Genomic DNA, 15,191 nt, shown 5'->3' on the forward strand with positions numbered 1-15,191 from the left:
CTGAACTTGACCTTGAATTGAGATACTTGGAACGTGTGCCCCCCAGACCTTATATTAATCAACATTTAAGAAATGAAGAATTTTCATGTATACCCTTGAAGCTGTTCAAGAGTGGATACAAAAATATCTTGCATACCTTTGACCCATACTTTTCACTTTGACCATAAACAGGTGCTTTGAATGTTGTATTGATATGACCTTGAATGAAAATGGACGGACAATGTTTTCAGATTTGATGCCATAATATAGTTTAAGTTGTTTGAAGAGTTACCGGGTAAAAAAGAATTATTATAACCTTGACTCCCAAGCTTAGCCTTGACCTTTAGAGGGCGTACCTTAAACACGGCATCTCTCTGAATGTTATCTAGCTTCATGAGCTCAACATTTATGCAAACAAAATAGGAAACCTTCATGCTGTTCAGGAATTATTAAGTGTAAACATACCATACATTACATCATGATGAACATCCATGGCAAAAGTATGCCGAAAACAGATGAGATACTGTTAAAAGGTCCCCATTATGTAAATATGTCATCCCTAAATGATTTGTAGAAAATAAAGGCAAGAAGCTTCCAGTATTTGAGTCAGCCATTGCAAAAAACTGGATACTTGCTTCCTTGAGATGAGGATTGGTCAATTGCTCCAAAGTCACCGTACATTATACAGATTACATTTAAGACTGCACCTGGCAAGCAATTAAGTAAAGAAAATACATCTTATTGATTTAGCTTTTATTTAAGCATGCTTTACTTTCAAAGTGTACAGTTTAAAGAAAAAATATATTTGATCATGTTTAACAGTAGTCTACACATAGTATGTTATTGATGAACGATAGTATGGACAGATGATACATACTTATCAAGAAATTAATTACTAACACATGTAATAAATGTGAAAAACCATTTAAAATAATGACTGGTGATATACATAACAATTACATATTCATAGCAAACAATTAACAAAGCAGTAATTCAGTAACATCGTGTAAAGTATTAGAACAATTTTGTCTTAATTGTCCTTTATCAATCTCCTGTCACGTGTACATCACATAACGTGATTTTGTAATTGCTAATGGCAACCAAGATTGCAATTGTTTCAACTGTGGGTCAGGGGTCATGATGACAAATAGTCTCAAGTCAGAGTCTAGATTAAGACTCAGAAAAGCACTATCATAAAATTACAATGAATCTTCTTTCATTCCATTCATTTTACATGTAACATAAATGTCATTTTTAAAGTGTAATGAAATTCAGCAAATGCTATCATTAATACTTAATTGGAAGAAAAGTTACAATGAAATGAATGATTGCAGTTTTGCAACTTGAGTCTGGACTTGAGACAGTTTGTAATCATGGCCCCAGAGTTATACACTTAAACCACATTTGTCTGACCAGCAGACAATAGTTATCATCAGGTTTATGTACTTGTGTATAATGTTGATGCATGACAATGCGTCGAACGACACCTACAATTCTGACACTTTTCGAAGATGACATAGTTCTATGATTTGCCTTTGCAGTAAATATGACAAGACCAGAAGTTGAATTTAACATTAAAACATTATTAAGAAAAAACTCTTGTCTAGTTGGCTTCAATCATAGTTAACAATCATAATTGTGATGGATGTGGGGTCATAATTCTGGCTCTGAGACACTGTTTCCCTGAGCAACATGCTGGCTTTCACGAGACAAAAACCAAATATGGCACTGTTGTGTCCGGATACTATTCACAAATGAGCAATAACTGGCTCAGAGAACAAATACTTCTAAACATAGTATTGACTGAGAAAACCTGTCCATAATCTTGATAAACACATTCATTAGCACTATGAAAGTGAAATCCAAGATGTTTGTAATTTAGTTTACCCTTAGTAGTTAGTCCAATACACTTTGATTAAAATATTCAATATATGGTAATTTATAGTTATATATGGTAAGGGTACAGTGTTAGAAAATTATGTGAAACAGCACTGGTTACACATAGCAACTACCGTTGATTTACATACAAATATACGGAGTATTAGAAATATGATTTGTATAACACCAATGAAAGACTAGTTTTGTTTCAGGATAAATAAAATCTACAACTTTGTACAATTTAACAGAGTATGGGGAGTAAATGACTAAAAAATACATCAACATTTAACAGCAATACATCCAGATATGAACTCTGAACTGGCAGAATTCGTCATTCACTCATTGCAATTCCTGTATAAGGCTTCTTTTTTAGTTCAATGTTAAAATCTAAACACTCACTTAGATTTTACTATAGAAATGTCAACATATTTTTACGATATTGATCTTGACAAACACTATGACTACTTACAAAGCATCTGGTAATTTAAATAAAGGCATTCTTGACCATCCTCATTCCTGAGACATAATGACAACAAGAACTTATAACCAACATATCAACTAACAATAACAAATACTTCAAACAAAAAGCTTTCCAGATGTAAAAGAACGGAAATATTTGCTGCAAGGAAATAAATTAAAATTAGTTGAGGTTGGGGTTTCTAATGGCGTTTTATTTACCTCCAACTTTGTTTCGGCCATGTATATTGTTCGTTTGTAACGATATTTGTCATTTAATGGGAATAAATGACATTTTTCAATTTCCATCCTGGTTTGTCAATTACTCGAAACAAATGAACTCAACTCATACTTTTAAGAGAGTACTCATAAAATTTAATTTATTGCCTTAGAAATAAATTTATTGATGATACTTTCAGGGGACATAACTCATTACGTAGTAAATTAAAATTTAATTTATTGCCTGAGAAATAAATTTATTTATGATACTTTCAGGGGACATAACTCATTACGTAGTAAATTATTAGTACCGAGTTTACAATTTTGATAGTATTATTTAACCATCTCATCTTGCAGATAACACAACGCAATAATTTCACAGATAACTTATGCCAACCTGAATTACGCAGTATTTTCATAAGCTTTTTTATCCTACCCTACCTCACCCAATCTATAGGCCAGTGCGTTTTACTTAATATACCTAATAAGGTCCTTTCCATTTTCGCTTAAACGCCATGCCTGTTTGTGTTGATATTCTTTTTCTATTATCTTTTTACTTTTTGCTATAATGTTATCTTACATTTGCTATACTGTTATCTAACCATTTGTCTCACATAATACATTCTGTATTATTTGATATGTTTTATTGGAGGGCGTTTTATTTACCTCCAACTTTGTTTCGGCCATGTATATTGTTCGTTTGTAACGATATATGTCATTTAATGGGAATAAATGACATTTTTCAATTTCCATCCTGGTTTGTCAATTACTCGAAACAAATGAACTCAACTCATACTTTTAAGAGAGTACTCATAAAATTTAATTTATTGCCTTAGAAATAAATTTATTGATGATACTTTCAGGGGACATAACTCATTACGTAGTAAATTAAAATTTAATTTATTGCCTGAGAAATAAATTTATTTATGATACTTTCAGGGGACATAACTCATTACGTAGTAAATTATTAGTACCGAGTTTACAATTTTGATAGTATTATTTAACCATCTCATCTTGCAGATAACACAACGCAATAATTTCACAGATAACTTATGCCAACCTGAATTACGCAGTATTTTCATAAGCTTTTTTATCCTACCCTACCTCACCCAATCTATAGGCCAGTGCGTTTTACTTAATATACCTAATAAGGTCCTTTCCATTTTCGCTTAAACACCATGCCTGTTTGTGTTGATATTCTTTTTCTATTATCTTTTTACTTTTTGCTATAATGTTATCTTACATTTGCTATACTGTTATCTAACCATTTGTCTTACATAATACATTCTGTATTATTTGATATGTTTTATTGGAGGGCGTTTTATTTACCTCCAACTTTGTTTCGGCCATGTATATTGTTCGTTTGTAACGATATACGTCATTTATTGTGAATAAATGACATTTTTCAATTTCCATCCTGGTTTGTTAATTACTTGAAACAAATGAACTCGACTCATACTTTTAAGAGAGTACTCATAAATAAAAATTAGTACTGAAGGCAGACAACATTTTACGTTATATTTTACTGTTTATATAAAAACAATGCAAAATTGGAGCTTAAATAGAAGAACATTTATCACAGGATTGCATCAATTACTGGCTTAATAACAGTCAATATCAGGGAAAGGCATATGGAGTTGTAAAAATCATACGGGGGATGTGTATGTTTCATTAGATTGTTTTACTAGAGGAGTTCATACAATTTTTAGCTTTTAGATGTGCCTAATGAAGTTCATACACTTTTTAATGTGTCTAGGGAAATTAATACATTTTTAATGTGCCTAGTGAAGTTCAAGCACTTTGGAATGTGCCAAATAAAGTTCATACACTTTTTAATGTGTCTAGGGAAATTAATACATTTTCAATGTGCCTAGTGAAGTTCAAGCACTTTGGAATGTGCCAAATAAAGTTCATACACTTTTTAATGTGTCTAGGGCAGTTTACATACTTTTCTTTTTAATGTGACAAATGTAGTTCATAAATGAATTGCCAGATTTATGTCATTATCGAGGTATGAACGCAGTTGGACTGGTTAAAGTGTGTTCATTAAATGAATTTCATACACTTTTTAATATGTCTTGTGGAAGTTCTTGCACTTTTTAATGCCCTAGGGAAGTTCATACATGTTTAATGTGCCATTATATTTGTGGTCTAAAACTGCTAGAATTCCCCTCATAATAGGTCATAAATGATTTGTCAAATGAGCTTTCAAATATTTCATTGTAAACGCAAATATATTTCCATGTCTTCATTTGTAACAAAAAAAAGCAGATAAGAAGTGTGGAAGAAAGCGCTGTTTAGTTACAAATATAAATGTGCAAGAATGAGGTTGATCTACAGTTTCCCTAATGTTATGAAATATTTCAAGCATTTCAACCATAATAGGTTTAAGTATCATATTTCATTCAGCCAAATGACTTGCTATAATTTCTTCCTTTTGAGGTCTCCAGGACTTGCTAAAACTTCATTTTAAAACCCAAAACATAGTACTTCAATATTATCTTTAAAATAATTTCCTTTTAAAGTCTCAAAACTCTTTAAAAAGAAAAACTTAACTTAGTTGATCTTGTTATTAGGTGCTTAAACTTTTTCGAGAAAACATGGCTGACTTGTTAATGTCAACCCAAAGAGTCATTTCACGTCTATTCCTCTATGAGAAATGGATTCGGATAAGTCTTTAATGCATCATAGCCATATAATTAAGCACAATTATTATCAATCATTCAAAATAAGAAATATATATATATATTGCAAGTGATAATCTGCACTTTCTGCTTAATATCTGTAGAAAGACTAAAGATACATGTATATCTGAAGTTTAGGTGGGTTTACTAACTAGATGTCATGTGGTGGGCCATTTAAGTATTTTTTTTACAATTTGGTAAAAAGTTGGAAATTGTCAACAGTATTTCTCACTGTAAAAAATCTGCTGTAATACTGCCATTCTTCAAACACCTTTTATATGTGGACCTGTTTCATAAGGTTGCATCAAAACTGCTGTGAACCTACATGTCAGACAACCATTGTTTGACTATTTCTCATATCTACTACAAATGGTCCATGTTTCGATCCATATATGATACATAAAATTAAGGCACTGCATCTTAATCAGTCTCTCACGAACTTTCAACCTTTTCCAATGCTTGCTGTAACTTTTGGGTTATCTGAAAATAAAAAGAAATTTGATAAAGTAGTTGTGCCAAGTACAGTAGGGAATTATGTGAAAGGAAGCAGTTGTGCCAAGTACAGTAGGGAATAATGTGAAAGGAAGCAGTTGTGCCAAGTACAGTGGGGTATAATGTGAAAGGAAGTAGTTGTGCCAAGTACAGTGGGGTATAATGTGAAAGAAAGCAGTTGTGCCAAGTACAGTGGAGTATAATGAGAAAGGAAGTAGTTGTGCCAAGTACAGTGGGGTATAATGTGAAAGAAAGCAGTTGCGCCAAGTACAGTGGGGTATAATGTGAAAGGAAGTAGTTGTGCCAAGTACAGTGGGGTATAATGTGAAAGGAAGCAGTTGTGCCAAGTACATTGGGGTATAATGAGAAAGGAAGTAGTTGTGCCAAGTACAGTGGGGTATAATGTGAAAGGAAGCAGTTGTGCCAAGTACAGTGGGGTATAATGTGAAAGGAAGTAGTTGTGCCAAGTACAGTGGGGTATAATGTGAAAGGAAGTAGTTGTGTCAAGTACAGTGGGGTATAATGTGAAAGGAAGTAGTTGTGCCAAGTACAGTAGGGAATAATGTGAAAGGAAACAGTTGTGCCAAGTACAGTGGGGTATAATATGAAAGGAAGTAGTTGTGCCAAGTACAGTGGGGTATAATGTGAAAGGAAGTAGTTTCACCAAGTACAGTGGGGTACCGAAAAGTAGTTGTGCCAAGTACAGTGGGGTATAATGGGAAAGGAAGTAGTTTCACCAAGTACAGTGGGGTATAACGTGAGAGAAAGTAGTTGCACCAAGTACAGTGGGGTATAATGTGAGGAAAAGAAGTTGCAACGAGTACAGTGGAGTATAATGTGAGAGGAAGTAGTTTCACCAAGTACAGTGGGGTACGGAAAAGTAGTTGTGCCAAGTACAGTGGGGTATAATGTGAAAGGAAGTAGTTTCACCAAGTACAGTGGGGTACGGAAAAGCAGTTGTGCCAAGTACAGTGGGGTATAATGTGAGAGGAAGTAGTTTCACCAAGTACAGTGGGGTACGGAAAAGTAGTTGTGCCAAGTACAGTGGGGTATAATGTGAAAGGAAGTAGTTGTGCCAAGAACAGTGGGGTATAACGTGAGAGAAAGTAGTTGCACCAAGTACAGTGGGGTATAATGTGAGAGAAAGTAGTTGTGCCAAGTACAGTGGGGTATAATGTGAGAGAAAGTAGTTTCACCAAGTACAGTGGGGTACGGAAAAGTAGTTGTGCCAAGAACAGTGGGGTATAACGTGAGAGAAAGTAGTTGCACCAAGTACAGTAGGGTATAATGTGAGAGAAAGTAGTTGCACCAAGTACAGTGGGGTATAATGTGAGGAAAAGAAGTACAGTGGGGTATAATGTGAGAGAAAGTAGTTTCACCAAGTACAGTGGGGTACGGAAAAGTAGTTGTGCCAAGTACAGTAGGGTATAACGTGAGAGAAAGTAGTTGCACCAAGTACAGTGGGGTATAATGTGAGAGAAAGTAGTTGTGCCAAGAACAGTGGAGTATAACGTGAGAGAAAGTAGTTGCACCAAGTACAGTGGGGTATAATGTGAGGAAAAGAAGTACAGTGGGGTATAATGTGAGAGAAAGTAGTTGCACCAAGTACAGTGGGGTACGGAAAAGTAGTTGTGCCAAGTACAGTGGGGTATAATGTGAAAGGAAGTAGTTGTGCCAAGTACAGTGGGGTATAACGTGAGAGAAAGTAGTTGCACCAAGTACAGTGGGGGTATAATGTGAGGAAAAGAAGTTGCACCGAGTACAGTGGGGTATAATGTGAGAGGAAGTAGTTGTGCCAAATACAGTAGGGTATAACATGAGAGGAAGTAGTTGTGCCAAGTACAGTGGGGTATAATGTGAGAGGAAGTAGTTGTGCCAAGTACAGTGGGGTATAATGTGAAAGGAAGTAGTTGTGCCAAGTACAGTAGGGTATAATGTGAGAGGAAGTAGTTGCACCAAGTACAGTGGGGTATAATGTTAGAGGAAGAAGTTGTGCCAAGTACAGTGGGGTATAATGTGAGAGGAAGTAGTTGCACCAGGTACAGTAAGGTGTAACTTGATAGGAAGTAGTTGTGCCAAGTACAGTAGGGTATAACGTGAGAGAAAGTAGTTGCACCAAGTACAGTGGGGTATAATGTGAGAGGAAGTAGTTGTGCCAAGTACAGTAGTGCATAATGTGAGAGAAAGTAGTTGTGCCAAGTACAGTAGGGTATAACGTGAGAGGAAGTAGTTGCACCAAGTACAGTGGGGTATAATGTTAGAGGAAGAAGTTGCGCCAAGTACAGTGGGGTATAATGTGAGAGGAAGTAGTTGCACCAGGTACAGTAGGGTGTAACTTGATAGGAAGTAGTTGTGCCAAGTACAGTAGGGTATAACGTGAGAGAAAGTAGTTGCACCAAGTACAGTGGGTTATAATGTGAGAGGAAGTAGTTGTGCCGAGTACAGTGGGTTATAATGTACAGTGGGTTATAATGTGAGAGGAAGTAGTTGTGCCAAGTACAGTAGTGCATAATGTGAGAGAAAGTAGTTGTGCCAAGTACAGTAGTGCATAATGTGAGAGAAAGTAGTTGTGCCAAGTACAGTGGGGTATAACGTGAGAGAAAGTAGTTGCACCAAGTACAGTGGGGGTATAATGTGAGGAAAAGAAGTTGCACCGAGTACAGTGGGGTATAATGTGAGAGGAAGTAGTTGTGCCAAATACAGTAGGGTATAACATGAGAGGAAGTAGTTGTGCCAAGTACAGTGGGGTATAATGTGAGAGGAAGTAGTTGTGCCAAGTACAGTGGGGTATAATGTGAAAGGAAGTAGTTGTGCCAAGTACAGTAGGGTATAATGTGAGAGGAAGTAGTTGCACCAAGTACAGTGGGGTATAATGTTAGAGGAAGAAGTTGTGCCAAGTACAGTGGGGTATAATGTGAGAGGAAGTAGTTGCACCAGGTACAGTAAGGTGTAACTTGATAGGAAGTAGTTGTGCCAAGTACAGTAGGGTATAACGTGAGAGAAAGTAGTTGCACCAAGTACAGTGGGGTATAATGTGAGAGGAAGTAGTTGTGCCAAGTACAGTAGTGCATAATGTGAGAGAAAGTAGTTGTGCCAAGTACAGTAGGGTATAACGTGAGAGGAAGTAGTTGCACCAAGTACAGTGGGGTATAATGTTAGAGGAAGAAGTTGCGCCAAGTACAGTGGGGTATAATGTGAGAGGAAGTAGTTGCACCAGGTACAGTAGGGTGTAACTTGATAGGAAGTAGTTGTGCCAAGTACAGTAGGGTATAACGTGAGAGAAAGTAGTTGCACCAAGTACAGTGGGTTATAATGTGAGAGGAAGTAGTTGTGCCGAGTACAGTGGGTTATAATGTACAGTGGGTTATAATGTGAGAGGAAGTAGTTGTGCCAAGTACAGTAGTGCATAATGTGAGAGAAAGTAGTTGTGCCAAGTACAGTAGTGCATAATGTGAGAGAAAGTAGTTGTGCCAAGTACAGTGGGGTATAATGTGAGAGGAAGTAGTTGCACCAAGTACAGTAGGGTATAAAGTGAGAGAAAGTAGTTGCATCAAGTACAGTAGTGCATAATGTGAGAGAAAGTAGTTGTGCCAAGTACAGTGGGGTATAATGTGAGAGAAAGTAGTTGCACCAAGTACAGTAGTGCATAATGTGAGAGAAAGTAGTTGTGCCAAGTACAGTAGGGTATAACGTGAGAGGAAGTAGTTGCACCAAGTACAGTAGGGTATAACGTGAGAGGAAGTAGTTGCACCAAGTACAGTAGTGCATAATGTGAGAGGAAGCAGTTGTGCCAAGTACAGTAGTGCATAATGTGAAAGGGAGCAGTTGTGCCAAGTACAGTGGTGCATAATGTGAAAGGGAGCAGTTGTGCCAAGTACAGTAGTGCATAATGTGAAAGGAAGCAGTTGTGCCAAGTACAGTAGTGCATAATGTGAAAGGGAGCAGTTGTGCCAAGTACAGTGGTGCATAAAGTGAAAGGAAGCAGTTGTTGCAAGTACAGTGGGGTATAATGTGAGAGGAAGCAGTTGTGCCAAGTACAGTAGTGCATAATGTGAAGGGAAGTAGTTGCGGCAAGTACAGTAGGTATGACGTGAAAGGGAGTAGTTACGCCATGTACAGTGGGGATATGACGTGAAAGGGAGTAGTTACGCCAAGTACAGTGGGGATATGACGTGAAAGGGAGTAGTAATGCCAAGTACAGTAGGTATGATGTGAAAGGGAGTAGTTGCGCCAAGTACAGTGGGATATGTGAGAGGAAGTAGTTATGCCAAGTACAGTAGCGTATAATTTGAGAGGACATAGTTCTACCTCCAAAGCCAAGCGCAGTAGGGTATGACTTATGCCAGGTACAGTAGGGCATAATGTGAGAGGAAGAAGTTTAGTCTAATCAGGTACAGTAAGGTATGCTCTTTTTGTTAGTAATAGTATACATTATGTTATGGCCATTAGTAGTACAATGTTATTTATTAGATGACTATATACTGACTGTTATTTGTCTGAGGACTACCATACAAGCAACACATACCTCACTGTAGAACTGTATTTGTCCACTGAGGAAGGTCCTCATGGTGTCCTTAAAATCCACACAGCGTGTCTTCTGGAACTGGTTGATCTCAGCAAGAGTACCACATGAAATGATGTTTGCTCGCTGGACCACATTGGTGACTGCAGATTCCACCATCTTGCTCTCCGCCTGCAGTTTCACACACTCCTTTGCCTTCCCAATAGCACCCTGCATTCGGGGAGAACATACACACAGAGTTATAGAGTTGTTACATGTATTAATAGTAATCCTAACCACAGAGACAAGATACATGTAAGAGGTTTGGATATGCTTATCAATATAAAGTTCCCAACTTTTCTCCTATAAAAGAGTACAACATATGACCAGTTAGTCTGGCAATAAAACCTGCAACCATCCCTTTATAATCCATAAGTTCTATCGATGTTACCAAAATATTCTGGGTTAGAATTTTTTATGACATCTTGTAGAAAAAGACCATGGAAATCTACCTCCAAGGAAGTAGCACCATACCTCATGTACTTTGAGGACATCAGGAAATTGTCCCAGTATTCCCTTGTACTCGTTTAATACATCCATTAATGGCTCCAGATCATTTCTAGGCTGAAAAAGACAATAAGTATAGGCATGACAAATGTTCTTACACAAAAAAGAATAAGATAGGTCCTTAAAATAATAATTCCTATAACAGAATATTATTTTCTTATAAACCAGTGTTTTGCAAATATAATCAGAGACAACTCGTTAATAACAAAAGAATATATGAAAAGGTAACAGATTTACCTGTTTTTCAAACATGTCTCCGATCTCGTTGTAAGTGTCCCCTGTGTAATCTATTGCGCCTGTTAATGTTTGGGAATCTGAAAATGAATTTATAGAGTTTAAAACGATTTTAGACTATGGTCTGAAATCCCTGTGAAGCTCTTCCTTCAAAAAAATAATAAATGTCTTTAAAATATGCTCTAAATCTGGTATATCAATTGCTTAACCAATACTAATTAAGATACCTACATGCCCCTGTGTCAAGAGTGAAAGTCTGGGCTAATGTCTTAAATGCTCCTCCTAACTTCTGGTATTCTCGTTTAAAAGCTGAAAACATGAAATTTAATATTATTAATTATGTAAACATGTACATTTTCCTACTTTACACTTTATCTCTTGAAAATAAAACAACTAAATGCAATGATATGAACATGTTAGATGAAGTGCTGTTTCAAAACTGAATTATGAGTACATTTACTGATGATTTACGGGTAGGTTAAATTAACAACCAGTAGTTCAAATGATAATTTTCTACTTACGTCCTAAATGTTTTTTTCTGTTATCATATGCAACAGCTAGTAATGCTTTAACATTGTCCTCCATAAGTTTCTGGAATTTGCAAAACACCTCCATTTTGGCATCTCTGAAAATAATAACACTAGGGATGTATGTTACTCCTAAGTTTCTATTATTCACACATCCCCAACCTGGATTAGACATTTTTTTAATAATTCCTTACTCTTTTATAAATAAAATAAAATTATTAATAAGCAAACTATCAGCTTTAAATGCTAATAAATTAAGATCAAAACGATTTAACCATGTTGTCAACAAATTTTGCTGGGATTATAAGCACCAAGTAATTGCATAAATGTAGGTTTACTTACATGTCACTAAGGTCGACCCCTTGTGGAGCCTCAAGAGTGAGGAAGAATTTTCCGCCTGTGTACTCATCCTTTTCTGACCTCCGTTTACCCTGCTTCCACTTCTACATAGCAAGGAAACAAAACACAGGTATTCATCAGTTCCTCATAAAAAATAGCTATTTCCTTTGCAATTATTTTGGAAATAGACATATAATATGTTACACAAAATTTTAGCAAAACAGCAGAGATCACTTAAGTTCAGAAAAATTGTCCGCCCTTCAGACCAACAGCCTCCAATATATTGTCAGTCTGAAAGAAAAAATTGCCAGTCCGACAATTTTTGTTTTAAAACTTGAATATTCAAGCCTTTGATTTACATTGAAAAGGAACAAGAGCTGTCACAGAGACAGCGCTCTCGACTGTTCTGCCGCTTTTCAATGTAAGGATTGAAACGTTTAGGCGAAACATGCATGGATGACTGTTAGATTAGACTTCAATGCAATACATGGTGTGCTGAGATATTAACATAAATGTGGTTCCATGCAAAATTTTAACGAGAATTTCTAAGTCTAATAATAAAGGGCCATTATTTGCAAAATACAGTTATCTAACTTGGTTATTCAAGTAGGTTGGGGTGGTTGAATACCATTGTATAAAGTCTCAATGCAATACATCAAATAGTTGCTGAGATATTATCCTATGTGTGCTAACATGCAAGACCTTAACCAGAATTTCTAAGTCGCATAATAAAGGGGCAAAAATTATATATTATAAAAGATAGAGTTAACTTACTTGATAAAATAAGATGGTTAAATAGATGGGAGCCTGTGTGTAAAGTTTCAATGTAATACATGATGTATTCGCTGAGGTATTGACTTAAAAGTGGTTACATGCAAAACCTAAACCAGAATTTCTATGTCGAATCAAAAAGGGGCCATTATTTTAATTTAATGCAAACTGGAGTTATCTTACTTGGTTATATAAGTAGATTGGATGGTTGAGTACCATTGTATAAAGTCTCAATGCAATCCATCAAGTAAATGCTGAGATATTAACCTATGTGTGCTTACATGCAAAACCTTAACCAGAAGGTCTAGGTCAAATAATAAAGGCCCATAATTTGCATTTTATTCAAAAAAGTGTTATCTGGGAAAACATATCTAATGTTTAAATGCAATACATGATATATTTGCTGAGATATTGACTTAAATGTGGTTACATGCAAAACCTTAACCAGAATTTCTAAGTCGAATAATGAGGGCAATTATTTTGCATTACGGTAAATGCAAACTAGAGTTATCTAACTTGGTTAATTAAGTAGGTTGGATGGTTGAATACCATTGTATCAAGTATCAATGCAATACCTCAAGTAGTTGCTGAGATATTAACCTATGCGTGCTTACACGCAAAAACCTTAACCAGAATTTCTAAGTCAAATAATAAAGGCCTATTATTTGCATTAAATGCAAACTAGAGTTATCTAACTTGGTTAATTAAGTAGGTTGGATGGTTGAGTACCATTGTATCAAGTCTCAATGCAATACCTCAAGCAGTTGCTGAGATATTAACCTATGTGTGCTTGCACGCAAAACCTTAACCAGAATTTCTAAGTCAAATAATAATGGCCTATTATATGCATTAAATGCAAACTAGAGTTATCTAACTTGGTAAATTTAGTAGGTTGGATGGTTGAGTACCATTGTATCAAGTATCAATGCAATACCTCAAGTAGTTGCTGAGATATTAACCTATGTGTGCTTACACGCAACACCTTAACCAGAATTTCTAAGTCGAATAATAAAGGCCTATTATTTGCATTATATTCAAATAATTGTTATATATAACTTCATGAATTTTGTATTTAAGATAGTTGGGAATACATATCCAAAGTTTCAATGCAATAACTGATGTATTTACTGAGATAATGACTTAAAGTTGCTTACATGCAAAACCTTAACCAAGGTGTGACGCCAACGCCAACGCCAGGGTGAGTAGTATAGCACTCCTTATCCTTCGAATAGTCGAGCTAATAAAAAGGTATTAAGATATTAACCAGTTATTTATGGCTCCGAAATATATATTAACAACGCCATTTTTTGACACTCACACTTAATCAAGTAATAAAAAAACATGTTCCAAAGGATAAAAAATTTGTTTGGAACATTTTGAAATATCCTTTAAAACGTTCCAATGTTCATGACAAAAATCATTTAGCATTTCAAAACATTGCGCAATAAATACACACTTAAATACAATATTTGTAATGTATTGCAAAGGGAGGCAAATGCTGCATGGTGTTTGATTTCTGCCAGCTACACTACCGCATACAACAGAGGATTTGATTTTGACAATATCATTGATCAAACACAATTTTTTATTAAACAAAATATGTTTTTCTTACATTTAAGCGGTGTTTGGTAATTGATAAATGTTAAATCTTCATTATTTTTGGACATGAAAACTGTTGGTCAGACAGACCAACCCCATTACAAATTTGGTAAGACTGAATTAAAATACACCAGTCAGGACTGTCTGACTGAAGGTTTTCATGATGCTTGCAATAGTTGTACTATCTAATGAGTAATTTTAATGATCTCCACCTGTATTCCTTTACTATACTATTATTCTCACTGGTATTTTTATGTTCTTATTGTGCCCCAGTCAGGGTTCAAACCTTGGAGCTAGGTAAGATGCAGACACCTTAACATCTAGACTATCATGTTTCTGAGGAAACAGATGAAGATAGAGCGAAGTGTAACCCACCTTCTCATCCGTGCATGTGAGGAAGTGTTGGAAGACCTCAGACATGGAGAGGACAGGATGTCGACATATGCGGTCCACCCACAGCTGCAGCAGTTTCATACGCCCGTCTATAAACTCGTCCTCATAACGACCTTTAACATTTCAACATGCATTCAAAATGTTGCTTCATACAATCATAGAAATTTTATAGTCTTCATAGGAATACTAATTTCCAAATAATGTAACGCATAGTACATAATGCACACATATTGCAAGTAGCAAACACAATGATATATGTACATAAACCGGTATAAAACCAAAAAAGACATTACATAAATAAACTAAATGAAAATGCAATGCCCATTACTGATCATGGTGCAATATTATACTATAAATGAACAATCTAAAATGCACATGTAATCATAATCACTGTACATACATGTATATTTCTATAAACATTAGTGTTACTAAAGAGTTAGTATTAGAGTATGTACACAGTAGACCACTGACCTGCCTTAGCCGTTGATGAAGGGTTAAGAGCCCCAAAAGCCGCTGAAACCATTTGCTGTTAGTAACAAGCACAAGCAAACA

General features: G+C 35.7%; 1 protein-coding gene across 1 annotated transcript in view; it reads right to left on the reverse strand.

Annotated features, from left to right (window-relative positions):
- Positions 1-717: 717 nt before the first annotated feature.
- Positions 718-15,191, reverse strand: part of LOC128231139 (sorting nexin lst-4-like) — a 33,924-nt gene continuing 19,450 nt past the window's right edge. Inside the window, exons 9-16 of the mRNA XM_052943580.1 lie at positions 14,622-14,752; positions 11,880-11,980; positions 11,532-11,635; positions 11,242-11,319; positions 11,014-11,090; positions 10,744-10,833; positions 10,234-10,440; positions 718-5,696 (exon numbers count right to left, since the gene is read on the reverse strand). Coding sequence (XP_052799540.1) covers positions 5,649-5,696; positions 10,234-10,440; positions 10,744-10,833; positions 11,014-11,090; positions 11,242-11,319; positions 11,532-11,635; positions 11,880-11,980; positions 14,622-14,752 — 836 coding nt within the window. The 3' untranslated portion in view covers positions 718-5,648. The remainder of the gene's footprint in view (positions 5,697-10,233; positions 10,441-10,743; positions 10,834-11,013; positions 11,091-11,241; positions 11,320-11,531; positions 11,636-11,879; positions 11,981-14,621; positions 14,753-15,191) is intronic.

The sequence above is a fragment of the Mya arenaria genome, chromosome 4 (genome assembly GCF_026914265.1).
Source record: "Mya arenaria isolate MELC-2E11 chromosome 4, ASM2691426v1".
NCBI lineage: Eukaryota > Metazoa > Mollusca > Bivalvia > Myida > Myidae > Mya > Mya arenaria.